Below are 18,437 nucleotides of genomic sequence, written 5' to 3' on the forward strand. Positions count from 1 at the left end.
AGTAACAGCATTACTCTATTCTCCATAAAACCAGGTTCCACAATACTATGACAATTCCTTGTGTTCAGCTGTATGTCCAAACGAAAGCCATTCAAGAATTGTTCAAACTACTCCGCTTGTCAGATGGCCCTGCATGTGCATCCATCTTCTGTCAAGACAATGTTACCAGAGTACAGAATTCAAACACTTATGGTAGAGTCTGCCTGTCTATTATGATCATAGGAGGTCTCAATACCACAGTTATTCAACCTCAGAGCTCTCATTTATTGACAAACGTCTGGCCTGTCATTCTCACAATGTTGTTCCTTATTCTTCGGTTTGTAACTAATACCGCAAGCTATTACTTATGTAGATACTTAGAAGATCATCCCATTCCCAGGAACTACGTTTTCAAGAAAACCGATCAATTGCAAGCAGTCACTATTTACAGATGGATGTGTAATGAGTGAGAAAGCCATCTCTGACTAGTCCTGAGGTGTCCCTGTTATTACAACCGTGGGCAAACCGTCCTCCACCTCCACAATATCAACAGGGCATACACTTAATAGGCAGTAGCACAATATAACTTACCACCCATTTTGAGATGCCTAATTTTCAATTTGAACCACCAAAATATCAACTAACTCCTCCTTAGTGATCTAAAAGACAACCAGTGTATCATCAGAGACACATGAGTAAAATCTAATTTCATTTGTTTTATAAGCTTTAAATCATTTTGAAACCACACCATTTAGTACCTGTCGGTTCAGAAAAGTTAATGTGCACTGCATGAGGAGAATGTATGGGCTTTCGCATGAAACAATCTGGCTTCAAAAGCTAAAAAGGCGGTGAATATTCACAAATCAAATAGTGTAAAATTACAGTTCACTGACTGACCTGGTCTTCTGCACTGGAGACAAAGAAATCTTGTATTAAATTGCCCAAGAACAAATCCAAGGGTTATACTTTACATTAGTCTAAAATGACCATACTAATATCGAGTATAGTTAAAGAGCTGTTTTTTTTCTAAGATTACTGAAGAGTATAGGACCATCTCATCTGTCTTTAAGAACCACATGCTAGCTATGGATTAATAGTGGATTAACAATCTGGAGATTGCAAGATCAAATCCCACCATTTAAAAAAATTTATTCACAGGATGTGGATGTCACGGGCCAGGCTAGAATCTATTTCCCATCCCTAATTGCCCAGAGGGCAGCTGTGGGTCTGGACTCATATGTAGGCCAGTGCAGGTAAGGATGGCAGCTTCCTTCCCTTAAGGGCATTAGTATACCAGATGGGATTTTACAACAATTGGCAATGGATTTATGGTCATTATTAGACTCTTAATTCCAGATTGTTATTGAATTCAAATTCTGCCAGCTAAACCTGGGTCGCTGGATTAGTAATCTGGTGATTGCCTTCCAGAGTAAGTAAATGAAATTTCAATGGTAAATTAAACTGATTGTGATCATTTGGGGGAAAACTATGACAGCTGCCTGACTGTGAAAATCAATGTCCTTCACAAGACAGTGGTCCAATAATTGAGACAGTCAACTCTTGATGTCTTCTGTCAAGGACTAACAAGCCACTCAAAGCTGCAGGTTACATTCACAGTGCAACTGTGATGGGCAATAAACAGGCCAAACATCCTAAAGTATAAACAAGAAGGGAACGTTAACTTCATACAATAATGTGAGAAATTAGATGCAGCAAAATAAGAGACAATGTTTCGTAACAAGTTGTGTGTTGTGTGTGAAGAGCATTTCGGAGTTAGTAGGGTACTGAAATTTGCGTAAAGTCAGAACTTTTATTTTTTTTGACAACAATGCAAATTTTATGTAAACCTTGTCTAAAATTGTCAATGTATTCTACAGTACAAAATACCAACTTTAACAAAGAGTAAAATCCTTCTAAAGCTTCGTGGCTCAACTTGTAAACTGTACATTTTATTACAAGTTATTTCAGAAGCAGCATTTAGGTAGATGAGGTCGAATTACTTAAAACGTCGCGGGTCTTTAGTAGAAATCATTAATTTACAAACAGTATGACAGCTGACCAGGTGCTTCTGTTACATTACATGATGAATCTTTTCTTTATTGCCTGCTGGCTTTGCCGTTTTCATGTGTCTCCATTCTATAACATACAGAAACACAAGTTGTCAATCTAAAGCCATTGTTAAAAATGTTTGAACTACAAGTATGTGGTTACACCTCTAAGACTCTACAAAGCAACGTCATACAAATATTACATACTATCATAGAAGAGTGAATCAAAATAACATTAATTTTCAACTCCCATTCTTTCAAAGAGTTTATCTAACATTTTACCATCCCATTAAGTGTAATGAATAGCCAAGACTTATTGCACAGATGAAGGTATGGCCAAAAATGTGAAAATGCTACTGACCCGTTTTCTTCTTTAAGATGCTGGTACAACTCAGCTTTGTTGTTAACAGAATTCAAGCGACCAGCAAATTCTTGATGCTTTCTTGAATTTGCTGTGTTGATTCTATTAGTCCACATTGCAAGCAAGGAAATTGGACCTGGAAAATTGAGACAGATGAATGGAAAAAATAAATCAGTGCTTTCCTCACACTAGAGGTACCTTCCAAGTCCTTACCTGCACCTATAAACGTATAGCACCTAGTATCCTGCCAATTGTTCAAATTAATCTTAAACTCAGCAGTTACAGAATTTTCCTGAGAGACATGGGCAAAAGGTGGTGCTGGCGAGAACAGATACAAACATTTCTTTCTCATAACAGCTGCACATCATCAAGTGCGTACAAAACCCATTGGAGGTGCAAAGTGAGGTTACACTTTTTAAAAAATGCAACAGCTTGTAAGGATTTGGAATGCACTACCTGAAGGGTCCTGGATACGGATTTAATAGCTTTCCAAAAAGGTTGGGAAGAAATAAGTTGTTGGGATTCTGGAAAAAATCCTCGGATCACAGACTTACTGGGTTTGTTCATTGCAAGAGCCAGCACAGACTTGAAGGGCCAAATGGTACCTTCTGAGCTGTACTATTCTATGATCTTTGTGTGTCTACAAATCCCGACCTTTTATTATCACACTTTTGTCAGCTGAGTTCTATTATAGATTGCTGCCCACACTAACAGAATTGTTAACCTGAATTTGTCACATGACATTTACATTCTCCCATCAGTAGTGATACTGTAGCATGTCAGTTGTGCAATCGCCAGATCCTCAGGCTGTACGGCCAAGAGTTCCGAACACTATAGCACCTCGATTTCCCAAATTGCCACCGTTTTTGCTGCTATATTTATTGTTTATAACTAATTTCATAAACATTAGAAATTATGAATTAGATGTGTGGAGTAAATAACATCCACACACCTAGCGTCATACTCTCCAACTTCATACAATGTCTCTTTTTAAGACAAGCAATCTGAATCTCTTTCCCCATTGTATCCAACAATTCTGTGGCTTTATATCATATTATAAAGAATATATTCAGATTACATTTTGCACAGCATGAGATGATATTTTGCTACACTTTAATCTATTGTATTATGCACTCATTGAATACAGGATAGAATCATAACTAGGTTAACAGATACTTGTAAGTAACACAGCTTCTCACCTTTAACCTTTTCAGGAGGTTGTATTTCTCCGATGCTGACTCGGGGTTTCTTATTCAGGGGTTCAGGGGAGTCCGGAGAGTCCTTGATTATCTCAGCTTCAGCCAACTCCTCTTTTTCTCGTTCCAGTGTTCCTTTTAGGCTTTACAAAAAAGACTCAAATGTTTATCTGTGACTGCATACACATATCGTCAAATCACACTGCATTAGATCACTTATATTGAGGGTGACACTAAGCTTAAATATTTCAGAACACTAGTAAAACAGACCAGAGCAGCTGGTAACAAATAAAATGCCAGTGCTGCTGTGAGGATAGGGTGAACATGGTGACCATCTTTCCTCCATTAAGATAATAGAGGGCATTACCCTGAGTTTATTTTATGTATTTTTTTGTCAGTACAGAGGAGTCATGGCATGATAGCATTCATTCCCCATGCCCAAGTACCATGAAATTACTAAGAGTCAACCACCATAGAGAGGGCAGGAGTGATATTGGAACATGAACAGTGGTAAACTTCCTTTCACAAAGGAGACCGATGAAGCTTTTACAACAAAGCAGCAGCTTACATTGTTACTTGCTGCCTATATTATAGCCCACAAACAACCAGATCAATTCTGTTCAAATTGTGGAAAATTTATACTCCATAGGTTACTGAGCCAGCACTATAACCAATACCTTACGGAAACTTCTACATATTTCCAGCTACGGAATCCCTCACCAGAAAAAAAACACTAGGATGGGAAGAAATCATGACAGAGGTAATCTGCCTTCAATAACTTCTAGAAAGCAGTGGAAGATCAAAGAAGAAAATAAAACCAATACAGAATGATGGATTTACTGCTGGAAATTTAAACTGAGGCATATCATTTTCCAAAAGAATTAGACCCATATTGCTTATAGTTGGACTGTCAGCGCTTTTGTATATTACACAATTTGGACAACTTAGGCTTCAAAATTTGCTGTTCCATAGCTAATGTCCCCACTAGTGACCGTACAAAAATATCTTGTAATCGGTTTGATGGGAGGTATTACTGGAACTGTCTATTGTTCTATACAATTGCTGAACTGACAAGATATGCTGACTCCATACCAAGGCTCGCTGCAGAGATTAGTTAGCTCTTCCCAGCTTCTATTCTGCTAGATTTTCTATGTGGTTACATTTTAAGTGTAATAGCCAACTGCAGTTTATCAAAATACCCAGTGTATTTCACAGATGTATTGAAAACAATGACTCTAATTGGCAATAATAGCAATAATGTATAAAATACTATATACTCTTTGCTAAGTTTATCCAGTGCCCAATTTAAATGGGGGTCCTTTACATCATATGATCTGTATTTATAAACACATCCTGTAGGTCCTGCCTTACTGATGAACAGCAGTGTAAAGAGCTATTACTACATGGTGCAAGTGTAAGTGATGTTGCAGAATTGTTTTTCCTGACATGTTGTTAACCCTAAATAATGCTGTTCATAAGGTTACTAGACTTTCTTAACAACTTGCATGTAGACACCACCTTTAATACAATAAATCCTCCCAGAGCACTTCACTGGGGTGTTATAGAACATAAAACTGTCAAGAATGACACCAGAAACTCTTCATTTCTCAACTTTACCGAAGCACTTCATTCCATTTGTTGCAAGGCTCTGCAGATTGTGCTTAAAAAACTTGGATGCCCAAGAAAATTCATAAAGAAATTGCAGGATTTAGATGATTTGATGACAACAGGTTTGGGAGATCTGTAACAAATGCCTTTAATATCCAGTGTCGGATCATGCTGTGTGATAGCCTATTACAACGCACCTAAACGTAGCTATTCTTATCAAAGAGCAACAGGCCAACTGCATCGGTATTAAAATTAACAATATTTTAATTTCAATAGGATTCTGCCATTAATAGATGGAAAGCTCCTTAATCTTAGTTGCTTTCATGCCAAAACAAAATTGTCCACTCTCGACATAAACGATCCACAGTTTATAGGTGACTGCAGTGTTACTACTCAATCTACACCAGATTTGCAAGCTCCCCCAATCTCTTCCATATTGCTGTCCTTGCACACCACAAAGCTCCTATCAAAGGTCTGAGGATTCAGCATCAGCATCTTTAGTGGCATGTAGACTTAGGGCGAAAATTCATGACTAAGTTGCTATCCTCAAACCAAGGGACAGTTGATTATAAAACAAAATTTGACAGCAGGCCAAATAAGGAAATATTAGGTTAGATGACCAAACTTTCAGATTTAATATAGATATAGATTTCATTGTCATGTGTACTCAAGTACAGAAGTACAGTGATAAGTGTCTATTTTCACCACACACAGTGTCATCTTCGGTACAAAAGGTCCCTAGGTACAAAACATTCAGGTACAAAGTAGTAAAAGAAAAAGTTAAAAAGTCAAGCATCACAGACTTTCATAGAATAAGCAGAAAAATAAAGAAATAATGTAATAGTTAACATTAAAGTCCTTCTTAATATAAACTAGAAAAATAAAGGCCAAACAGGTAAGTTTTAACACAGAAAACAAGGAGTAAAAGGCAGTAAAAGGCCTTGGCAGCTGAGATCATGGTCACCAATAAATGTGAATTTTAAAACCATGGCCCAGAGAACAAAACAATATTTCTGTCTATCATTCAAAACAAGATTAAATTTCCCCAATCAGCAGCACTCTCCCCTGGTGGGCTACCACACCAGAGATTGCTTTGTCAGTTAAAAGATGACAGATAGTGCAACATCATTAGCAGGGAATCTTTGTTCCTGCTTCCAGATTGAATCAGGCTCCTTTCATCCCTGACAGCAGCCACCTTACATCCTTATAGGAATGGCAATGCCAATTGGTGCTGAGCTATGAGTAGCCACACAGTGGGGTACTTCATTCTATGCTTGGGTGAAGGCATATAAAAACTGGTTACCAGAGAAGTGCTTAACTGCTGGTCTGTTCCCATTAATTGAGGTGGTTGGTATGGTCAAGTGAGGAAAGGCATTCTGTCCGCAGGCTATCCAATTCATGAAATGGGAGATTTTTGCAACAAAATAATGATGCCTATTAAAATTAATTTCCTAAGAGGCGTACCTTGAAACAAAAGTAACACCTTGAGTGATAGCTTGCTTACTAATATCATTTCAACAATTCTGTACTCACCGCTCAGAATCTTGCCAAGATTTCTCAGGCTCATAATCTTTCACTACTTTTTCTGATTTATCTTCTTTATCTTCTCTCTTCCTACGGCTCTTCTTCCGCTCCTCCTCTTCAGGCGGCTTACTCCTGCAAGCTAGCAGACATTCCAGAACGCGCTGATGCTTCTCGGAATTGTTTAAGTGGGCTCTGACCAGGGTTTCCAACTCATTCCACATTATCCGGTACTGTTCATCTCTGCAAAGGAAATTGGAAGGCCATAGTTGGATAGAAGTAACAAAGGAACTTCAAAATATTTAACTATTAAAATGCATTAACATAATTAGACTCATGATCTACACCCCACAATGTTCAAATAAGTGGCTACAGAAATAATAAATGCAATGATAGTAATCTTCTGAAATTCTCCAGTTTCTGAAATGGATTCTCCAGTTTGCAAACAGCAAGTATAACCCCACTATTTAAGAAAGGAGGGCAAGAGAATAAAGGGAGCCTAACACAAGCTGTAAAGAAATTGGTACAATCTATAAGAAGGATTGAGAACAGGGCCTGTGTTAAAATGGCAGGCGTTCGAAGCAGTAATTGTTATGGGGAACTCTTCTGTCAGGGGCACAGACAGGGGATTCTGCAGCCGTGAGTGAGAGTTCGGGATGGTATGTTGACACTTCAGTACCGGGCTCAAGGATGTCTCAAAATGATTGCAGCATAATGTAAAAGTGGAGAGTGAGAAGCCGGAATATTCTAAGTAATAGTGAGAATAGAGAGATAGATGAGGATTGTTCTGAAGTTAAACGGAGCAAATTAATTAGAAAACGTAAACAACAGCAAGTCAGAGAACAAGGTAACTCTGAATAACTAACCTGTATTTATTTCAATGTAAGGGCTTGTATGGGAACATGGGACTGAGACATCATCGCTATTATAGAAACAAGGCAGAGGGAGGGACTGGACTGGCATCTCAATGTACTGGGGTTTAGACACTATAGGAAGGATAGAAAAGGAGGCAAAAGACAGAGAGAGTGGCATTTTTTAATAAAATCATCATAGAAGCCCTATAGTGTGGAAGCAGGCCATTTGGCCCATCGAGTCCATACTGACGTTCCAGACCTAACCTAACCCCTCCCACCCCCGCAAATGGTGAACACGGTGCAATCATTGGCGAACATCCCCAATTTTGACCTTATGACAGAGGGAAGGTGATTGATGAAGCAGTTGAAAACTGTTGGGCCAAAATTGTTGTTGAACAGAGAGACTAGAGGGTTCAGGTCATAGAGTTCTTTGAAACTGCATCACGGATGGACAGGATGGTTAAGGCAGTGCCTTCATTGTTCAGACCTTTGAGTAACGAAGTTGGGATGTCATGTTGAGGTTGTACAGGATGTTGGTGAGGCCACTTTTGGAATGTGTGCATAGTTTTGGTCACCTGATATAGCAAGGCTACTATTAAATTGGAGAGTGTGCAAAAAAGATTTACTAGGATGTTGTCAAGACTGGAGGGTTTGAGTTATAAGGATAGGCTGGGACTTTCTTCCCTGGAGTGTAGGAGGTTGAGGGGTCTCTCAAATCATGAAGAGCACACACAAGGTGAATAACAAAGGTCTTTAGCCTAGGGTGGGTGTGTTCAAAGCTAGGGGGCATAATTTTAACGTGACAGAAGAAAGGTTTAATAGGGCCCTGGAATGAACTGCCTGAAGTGGTAGATGCAGGTACAGTTACAACATTTATGAGACATTGAAATAACAAAAATTTAGAGGGATATGGACTAAACACAGGCAAATTGGACTAGTTTAGTTTGGGAAACTTGGTTGGCATACCTGAACTGGACTGAAGGGTCTGTTTCCATGCTATATGACTCTATGAGTCAGAAAAGTCAATGTGGATTTATAAAATAAAAATTGTGTTTCACAAACTTGAGCTTTGTAAGAATGCAACCAGCAGAAATGATGGCTGTTCTATAGAACAGATATAGAGGGTAACCAGCAAATGTAGTATACTTAAATTTCCAGAAAGCTTTTGAGGAGGTCCTACATGAGGTTAATAAACAAAATTAGAGCACATGGAACTGTACTGTGAACTGGTTAACAGACAGAAAGCAGTGTGTAGGAATAAATTGGTTGTTTGCATTCTGTCAGATTGTGACTTGTGGTGTACCATAAAGACCAGTGCAAGAGCCCCAATCTATGTCAGTGATTTCGATGTAGGGATTAAATGTAATATTTCCAAATTTGCAGTTTATATAACAAGGTGGAATGAGAGTTGCTAGAAGAGGCTGCGTGAGCAGGCAAAACTTTACAGGTGGAATGCAATGTTGTGAAATGTGAGGTTATTCACTTTGGTCAGAAAAACAGAAACAGTATTTGTTAAATGGTGAGTGGCTGGTATTGTTGAACTTCAAAGGGACTTGGATGCCCTTGTTCACGAGTCACCAAACGTTAACATTCAGATACAGCAAGTAACTAAGATGTTGGCCTTTATCACACAAGAATTTGAATATAGGAGTAAAATGTCCAATTGCAATTATATGGAGACTTGGTAAAATCAAGCTGGAGTATTGCATACAACTTTGGTGTCCATATCTCTGGAAGGATATAATGGCCAGAGAGTGTGTGCAACAAAGGTTCAACAAACTAATTCTTGAGATGGAGGGATTGTCCTATCACAACAGACTAAACAGACTGAGACTTTATTCTCTGAAGTTGAGAAGAATGAGAGGTGAACTCATTCAAACATACAGAAGTCTTACAGGGCTTATCAGGTTACATGCAGAAAGGACATTCCAAGAACCAGGGACAAAGTCTCAGAATAAGTAGGTCATTTCGGACTGAGATAAGGAGGAAATCCTTCACTTAGAGGGTTGTGAACCACCAGAATTCTCTAGTCGAGGCTGGGGGAGACTCTGTCATGAAGTATGTTTCAGACTAAGATGGATAGATTTCTAGGAATTAAAAACAGTATACAGATTGAGCAAGAAAATGATGCTAAAGCAGTAAATGAGCCAACTGAATGGAATAAAGGGGACAAATAGCCTCCTCCTGGTTCGTTTCCAATGTTCTTACAAAAAATGAACTGCTGCCGTTTAATCCAGTTGTCTATCAAGGTGGCGTGGCCTCACTAGTAAGTACACTTTCACTTGCTAGTGAGTTGAACATATGCAAACAAGCAGAGACTGTCCTTCACCAGCTCTTTCGCTGCAGAGCTGCTGCTTAATGTATCGCCCATGACACAAATTTGAGACCACACTCAATAACATCCAATATTGATATGACGCTTCAGGGATCATTGAATGACATGACAAATCCCAAATCGAATGACTGGAAACGATGGTTTAATTTACTGAAAACTGCTTCACGCTGACAATTTATATTATGCAACTAACAAGCATTCAATTTTGAAGAAATAGTTCTTTTCACTGGGGGATTGGTTGGTTTAGTACACAGAAACTCTGCTGCAAAATACACAGTTTGCGGGAGATCCCACCTCCAATTCAGGTTGACATCAGCTCCAAAATTTTAAACAGATAAAAGTACACATGTAGTATTTCTTGAAGAAAACACACAAATGAAGGAACATAATCAATAAGTAGAAAGATTATTATAGAGATTTAAAGCAGATTAGAAGAAGCACAAAAGATTAAGCTATAGATAATGATACCAAAAGAATGGAAACACTGAATTCTGGTAGGGATGGGCAAAGTGAACATTGGATGCAGAGCTCCAAAAGATAACTAAACCAGCACAAAAGCCATGAGGCTGAATCAGAAAGACAGGAGACGAATGTGAAAAGGAAAATTCTACCATGGACAAACAACACAGTAAAATAAAGAGACTGTAACAGGTTCCTGGGACAAGCAGTACAAGTGTTGGTGTGGGGTTTTGTCAGGGTAGGTAGGTATTAGAGTTGCAAAATAGAAAATATTTTAACTCATTGATAGCATGCCTTTGCTGTAAATGACATGCCGAGTCACTTCACAGAAACACTTCAACACTAAATGTCTCTCACAATTCAGGCAGATAACCAAAAGTCTTGGCTAGAAAGAGGTAGGTTTTAAAGCAACACATTAAAAAGAAAGCAAGGTAGAGAGGTTTAGGGAGAGAACACCCAGAGCTTAGTGCCCAGGGGGCTGAAGTTAAGTTTCTTTTGAGGAAAACAACAAATATCACATTAAAAACTGGACATGTCCACAGCAAAACTCTGGCTATCTGTAATGAAGTATTAGATAATTAAAGCTCACTCTTGAGGAAATGTGTTACCTTTTGGAGCCTTTGCCTCTGGTGCCAACTGTTGAAATGGGCAAGTGATCATTTTTTCTTTCCATATCTACCAAATTGTAGATAGTTTTTTGACAATTAAGGACATCGTCATCAGTTAGACTCTCCTTCACAATTAGACTGGCTAAAGGTACAACCTGGACATCAAAAAGAAAAGAGAAAACATGAGTAAATTGAACAAACAGGTAATTGGCAGCTTTGGACATACCAGGGAGCAACAGCTAGAAGTATCTTTTCTTTTAAGCACCTCCCTCCAACTTCTCAACTTACATTAGCCAGCAGCCCATTGTGGATAGTGGATCATGCTGTCTTGCAAAGGGAGACTAGTACCAGGTAGAAATGCATTGACAAGGTCAGATTTCTCAAATAAGTTCACTCCTAACCCATAGTGCCGTAAGTGAATTTCAATGGTTGGTTTCTTGGTGGTCACATTTAAAGTGCCAGTAAACATTAACCTAACACAAAAACTTATACAGTGCTTGTGCAGATACTAAAATAAATACTGCCAGGTAAACGTAAGCATTCCTAGTTCAAGCCCTTTTCCAGGGCTTGAGCAGAAAATCTGAGCTGATATTCTATTTTAGCACTGTGTACAATAGTGTCAAAGGTACTGATCTCAACCACAGCTTTGTTAGACCTCTCCAGTAGATTAGCCAATTAGAATCCGATAGTAATATTTCAGGGAGGAGACAGTTTCCCTGTGTACTAGCCAACATTACCCCAAAAACACATCAACTGGTAACATTCTTCTCATCATTATCCTTTAAGTAATGTGACAGAATTTTATGTAAATATATGCTTGTCCATCTTGTGTTGAAACATGAATGACCAATCTACTTTTTGCAGACCAACCCAGACATATTATTTCATTTTAACCAATGAAAATTGAAATTGGAAATTTGGTCCACTGCTTTAAGAATATCCTTTGATATTAGAATAACACTGCACCAGTTCTGAAATAACTTTATATCCATAAATAATCATGGTCCCAGCAGAATCCAGCCAGCAACATTTACTAACAAGGTCTGCAAAACAAAACTGCTCAAAGCATCCAATTGCAGAATGCAGTAATTCCTCACTTAATATCTTAAGTTATATTCTCGGAAAGCACACTTTAAATGAAAAAAACTAAGTGAATCAAGGATTCCCATTGGAATCAATGTCAAAAAGTGTCATTTCTATCCACAAAAAAAAATGTACAAGTTGAACTGGTGTACCCTAAATGCACAGCACTGTGCATTCCCAGCTGAAACAACTTGTAAATAAATTGTTAAATATAAAACAATCAGTGCACAAATCCAAGTTAATGCCAGGTGATGATATTTCCTTCATTCAAAATAACCTTAATAAAACTTGTAGAGACTTTCACAGAGAACACTTATTCCTTTAGTATTCAAGGTTCTCTAGTTTAATTTGTCAAGTGACACAATGACAGATGATATGCATGCTGTGCACTTTTACAGGGATTCAAGTGACTTATCATTTACCCCCACACATATTTAAGAAAGTAAGAGCCACCTCAGGTCAATTCTCAAAATACTGTCTAAGAATGGACTATATTTCTTGAAACAAAATAGGCATCCTTTAAAAATAATCTGTTGAAACAAATCTTACCAGAGTTAAAACACCAATGTTCATTTTGTACAAAGTAAACTGTCCTCTCATCTGTGGAATAAACAGAATCTCTCCTCCTGCCCTGACTTTCAAACTTTTGATTCCTACCACTTGGGGAACACTTGGAAGTCAGGTGATCAATGTCCACATGCAAACATTACCAAATGTAAGGAACGTTGAGACTTTAAAGTGCTCCTTACTGCCTCTGCAATGTTGCTCAAAACAACATAGGGAACTACAGTACATCAGGAGGAAGTGTTCTTAGCTCGGTCAACTTTTAACAACTTTAATTTCCAATAGGTCAAATATAATGTGAACTATGTGTCATAAGACTATCACTGAAGGAAGAGAACTAATTAATTCTCATTCAAAAGTTATTGCCTTTGTACTTAATTAAAATATGTCATATGCCATAATGCTAAATCGTGCTGCTCCAACACTGAAAGTTGCACATTACAGTTGGACATTGATCCCATTACCTGAGGATGAACACCAACAGCATGCTCAACTTGTGGAAAGTGCATGTGAATCAACAGAAATTTTCTTACAGCCTGCATGTTGAAGATTGTAGTCTGAGATATAATCATTGGCCAATAGCGTGTATGCCTCTCCAGCTGGGCCTTTGCTCTCTCCAGTGGCACTTCCATACTTCCATCCATCAGATAGCCCCTTTCCATTACAGGAGTTAACCGGTTTTCCCTCATGAACTCACCAAAGTCCTAATAAAACAAAAACAGTACCGTGAACCCAGAACACTGGATGTGATACTGATCTTCTTGAATTAAAGTCTCTTTTTAAAAATGAACAATTATAACAACTCCAATGTTTGACTGTAATAAAAAAGATAGACCATCAACCATCCCTATGGGATTAGATTTTAAGTTCTCTCACCAGACTTTTAATTTGCCAGTTGGAGATGTGCTGTCCAGGGATATGATTCTGATATAGGGCCCTGTGCATTGCTGACATATAAGAGATCCTGGATTCAAATCCTGGACAAGCCCTCATTTCATTTTGTCGGCATGGACCAGTTTGGGCCAAAGGGCCTGACTCTGTGCTGTAGGACTCTCTGTTAATAACAATAAACTGGGGTTTGGATTCTTCTTGTCCCATTTATATTACACATTATTTATGTCTTACATAAAGGAGTATCTTGCACAGAATCCAAATCTAACAGAAAAATAAGTGCAGGAAGCTAGCCTGCTGACTCAGTTGTTAACAGTGAGGTGTCACAGAACCAGAGTTAGGAGGTCCAGCCTAATTTTTGTTCTGTGTTAAGTCAGCTAGGATAGCACAGCAGCTTAACAATGGCCACTGGGTTACCAAGTTAAGGATGATAAGAATCAGGAAGGGTTGAAAAATGTGGTGCTGGAAAAACACAGCAGGCCAGGCAGCGTCCGAGGAGCAGGAGAATTGACGTTTCGGGCATAAGCCCTTCTTCAGGAATGAGGCTGGTTTGCCAAGCGGGCTGAGATAAAAGGTAGGGGGGAGGGAATTTGGGGGAGGGGTGCTGGGAATACGATAGGTACCTGTCTGCAGGACATTTGTCTTCAGTGCCATTTGTGTAGATTTGTATGGATCTAGGTAGAGTCGCCCAAATTTCCAGTTTAAGTGGAGCGTAAATAAATCTCAGGTTATTATTGTGCAGACACACACCATGGAGAATCAAATGAAGTGATTCTGCATTCAGCTTAGCTAATGCAGATACAGTACAATGCATCTACAATATTACTGCATTTGAAGACAAGTACTCTGTGTGCCATTAGAGAATGCATTAAAGATTCAATTCTTGACACAATCAATAATGAATTAGAATTTGATTAGAAGACAGAGGTGATCAGTTTCAAATAAACAGGAACTTAATGCTTTTATATGTATATGGAAGGCTATTTTAAGAATTGATGTAAATTTGTTCAAGCATCAACTTTTTTTCATTGTACATTGCTAATTTAGTTTTTAAGCAGCCAGTCCATACTGACTATTATGGATATCAGGACATAAGAACAAATTAGAAATACTTATATTTTTGCAAAGTGACTAACCGTAATCCTGTAATCAGTAACCCTTCCTCCACACCCTTCACTAATCGATGGGGGGTCCTCCAGAATGGAACGAACACTGCTTAAAACATGCAGGAAAATCTCACCACCATGGCTGCAAAGCATGTGACTAATCACTTTGGAACCCGACTTACGTGGCTGTTCCAACAAAACTGATCGACCTGACATATACAAAAGGATATAAATATTAGTTTTTATATTAAAAAAACACATTAGTTTCCTACACTGCAACATTACAATAGTAACCCATTTCAATGATACTTCATTAACTGTTTCATGTTTCAAAGTCCCAAACCTTTGAAAGGTGGCAGAGAAATACAAGTGCTTCCTTTTAGGAATAGTGCAAGTAGGCAAAGTGAAAGTTGATTTACAAAGGGTAGACTATACACACACACTAAAGAGATTGTGCAAGCAATTAATGTTGCAACAACATTCTTTCACACACTACACAAGCAATGTCACTTGTAAACTGAAGAAGGATAACCAAGCTCTGCAGTTTCAGATAAGAATTTTCATCAGTTTGATTTATCTAGCAATGAAAATTATTCACAGACATGTATGGACTGGAAACCCTAAGGTTACCACAACTTCAACTCAGCTCCCTCAAAAACAAAAAAAAGGATGTAGTGAAAACACACCCACAATTCTGTTATCAGCGGAAGCAGAGTTAGCAGGATTTACTCAAACTGGTTCAAACTGGATTATTTGGCTAGTTTTATTGCAATGCCAGAAGAATACGCAATACACTATTGTTTCCTCTGAAATCTCTTTTCTTCGATGCACACATGGCAGAATATGTCTGTACAAGTAGTTAAGGGCCTAAGCAACTTGAAAAAATACATGAGACACCTTTAAACAATAGAGATGCAAATAAAATATATTACAACTGAAGTCATTACTCAATTAATGTTGCAGATGATTCAGCAGACTTTACAGCAAATAACAAACACAATAGATTAGCAAGCGATGTTAAACTGCAAACTAAACACTATGTTTATAGAACATTTAAGTAGCTAGCTAGGGAACAAGTTGGGCTATAAAGAACACCTTCATGTGGAGACAGAGGACATGGTTTAATCACTACATTGCACGTGTCTTTGAAACAAAGTATTGACACTGGAAGGGAAGATGGAAGCTGTGAAAGGATGATAATAGGGCAGAGAAGATGGACTAAAAATGATTACCATTCCTGTTGATCCTACATTACTGATCCTGATGAAAAGTATCTATTAAGAAGTCAGAGCTGATGATAATCTTATCTTTACATTTAACATTCTGCTAACTATTTACATGATTAAGCTTAGCACAAGGCTGTATACAGCAGGGGAGGTCAGTTAGTTCAGGTAGTTAGAGTGTGGTGCAAATAACGCTAAGATCGTGGGTTCAATCCCCACACTGACCAGGTATGTCATTAGCATTTGCAAGATGTGAGTTCACACTTGCAGGGTATGTGTTTAATGGCGACACTGTGGCTCAGTGGTCAGCACTGCTGCCTCTCAGCGCCAGGGACCCAGGTTTGATTCCAGCCTTAGGCGAGTGTCTGTGCGGAGTTTGCATGTTCTCCCAGTGTCTGCATGGGTTTCCTTCGGGTTCTCCGGTTTCCTCCCACAGTCCAAAGATGTGCAGGTCAGGTAAATTGGCCATGTTAAATTAGATTAGGTTAGATTACTTAGTGTGGAAACAGGCCCTACAGCCCAACAAGTCCACACCGACCCGCCGAAGAGCAACCCACCCAGACCCATTCCCCTACATTTATCCCTTCACCTAGCACTACGGCAATTTAGCATGGCCAATTCACCTGACCTGCACATTTTTGGACTGTGGGAGGAAACCAGAGCACCCGGAGGAAACTCACGCAGACACTGGGGAGAATGTGCAGACTCCACACAGTCAGTCGCCTGAGCCGGAAATCGCCCATAGTGTTCAGGAATGTGTAGGTTAGGTGCTTTAGTCAGGGGCAAATATAGGATAACAAGGGGAATGGGTTTGGGTAGGTTACTGCTCAGAGGGTCAGTGTGGACGTGTTTGGCCAAAAGGCCTGTTTCCACACTGTGGGGATTCTATGATTCCAGAATCACCTCTCTCCAGAATCTGCTGTAGAGTGAGATCTTACATCACTACTTGTATAGACTGACTATTTGTGCATTTGAGTATCAACCTTTAACCATAATCAGGGACAAAGACAACAAACTTTCACAGAAAAATGAAGGAGAACTAGCATGGAATTGTTAAAGGCAAATTGTGTGAATTAAATTGACCGAGTTCTTTGGTAAAACATGAAACAAGAATGATCAAGATTCTGCAGAAGATGTTGAATACATGAACATTTGAACAGCATAGAACTCCACAACACAGGAACAAGCCCTTCGGCCCAGGATGTTGGGATAAGCATAACGCCAAATTAAACAAATCTCTTCTTCTTGCCGTTGGCCCGTATCTCTCCATTTCTTGCATATTCATGTGCTAAGATAAACGTTCCTTAAACACCCCTATCGTATCTGCCTGCACCACCACCCCGAGCAGAACGTTCCAGACTCCCACCATTCTGTGTAAGAAACCTGCCCCTCACATCTCCTTTGTACTTTCCCCTTCTCTTCTTAAATACATGTCCCCTAGCATTAGACATTTCGACTCCGAGAAAAAGATTCTGACAACCAACCCTATCTATGCATCTCATGATTTTATAGACGTCTATCAGGTCACCCCTCAGCCTCTGCTGCTCCAGAGAAAACAACTAGAGTTTTTCTAGCCTCTCCTTAAAGCTCATTCCCTCTGGTTTGGACAGAGGTGGTCTGTTAGGATTGAGGTTGGTTAAGTCAGTTGGGGGAAGCAGAGGATGTTTTACAGACCAGAGACATCAGTTTGACTGATGTCTCTCTCCACCACCCCAAATAATCTTCCCCAAAGAGTTCTCAGGATGTGGGATGTACTGCTTGGTGGAATCAGCTTCCATATCTTTCCAACGATATTAAAAACAATTTGGATAGTATTTGAGGAGGACTGGACAAGATTATAGATAAAAGTCAGGGACTCGGAGATAACTACGACTGCTGTTTCAAAGAAACAGCATAGATCCAAGAAGCTGAATTGACTTGTGTTTCAAATATCTATGATTTGGGAGTGGAAGATAGCTACATATTTCACAGCAGAACATGGTCACAATGTTTGGAGGGATCCAATTACAAGAAAAAAACACAACTGACATTGAAATATTCACTGCAGTCACTATCGACAGTCAGAAGGGCATGTTGTCAGGGTAATGACAAAGCAGCTGGAGGGGAAACACAGCTAAAGGTGGAGGCGAGTTAGTTGCCGTGCCTTAATTTGGAACCTATAACATTGCGGAAGAAGAAGAGTCCTGCTAAGACAGTATTACAAACAAGACAGAACTGTGAAGGAAGCAATCGGCATAATACTCTGAGCTACATGCTAACTGGCAGATGGACAAATAGTTCTGGAAAGTAATGGTGTAGCTGATCAGTGTGGAGAGGAAGTGTGTTGTTCCCTCCCCTCCTTTTCACAGGCATGCATGACATCAATGGTACAGAAAGGAGATAGACTATGAGGCTGAATTGTGTTTAAAAATTGGAGGCTCCAACCAGCAAGGGAGAGGAGACTGAAAATAAATGCTAACATCTCTTCACCTTATTTTTACACTGAGCATGAAGGTCTGAGTTTGAAAACTGATGTAATTTCTATGATAAAATTCCTCTGTTCTCCTTTTTGACAGAATTTGACAAGATAGCTTTGCCCACAGACTTCTCCACAGCCAGTAT

The 18,437-nt window shown here is 39.1% G+C and overlaps 1 protein-coding gene across 1 annotated transcript in view; it reads right to left on the minus strand.

The window, feature by feature from the left end:
- Window positions 1-1,775: 1,775 nt before the first annotated feature.
- The window catches only part of ints13 (integrator complex subunit 13), a 77,776-nt gene continuing 61,114 nt past the window's right edge, over window positions 1,776-18,437 (minus strand). The window contains exons 11-17 of the mRNA XM_043713349.2: window positions 14,644-14,822; window positions 13,150-13,320; window positions 10,970-11,124; window positions 6,726-6,956; window positions 3,588-3,727; window positions 2,389-2,524; window positions 1,776-2,115 (exon numbers count right to left, since the gene is read on the minus strand). Coding sequence (XP_043569284.1) covers window positions 2,076-2,115; window positions 2,389-2,524; window positions 3,588-3,727; window positions 6,726-6,956; window positions 10,970-11,124; window positions 13,150-13,320; window positions 14,644-14,822 — 1,052 coding nt within the window. The 3' untranslated portion in view covers window positions 1,776-2,075. The remainder of the gene's footprint in view (window positions 2,116-2,388; window positions 2,525-3,587; window positions 3,728-6,725; window positions 6,957-10,969; window positions 11,125-13,149; window positions 13,321-14,643; window positions 14,823-18,437) is intronic.

Source organism: Chiloscyllium plagiosum, unplaced genomic scaffold, assembly GCF_037043375.1.
Source record: "Chiloscyllium plagiosum isolate Xiang-an unplaced genomic scaffold, Cpla_swu_hap1 HiC_scaffold_23, whole genome shotgun sequence".
Lineage (NCBI taxonomy): Eukaryota > Metazoa > Chordata > Chondrichthyes > Orectolobiformes > Hemiscylliidae > Chiloscyllium > Chiloscyllium plagiosum.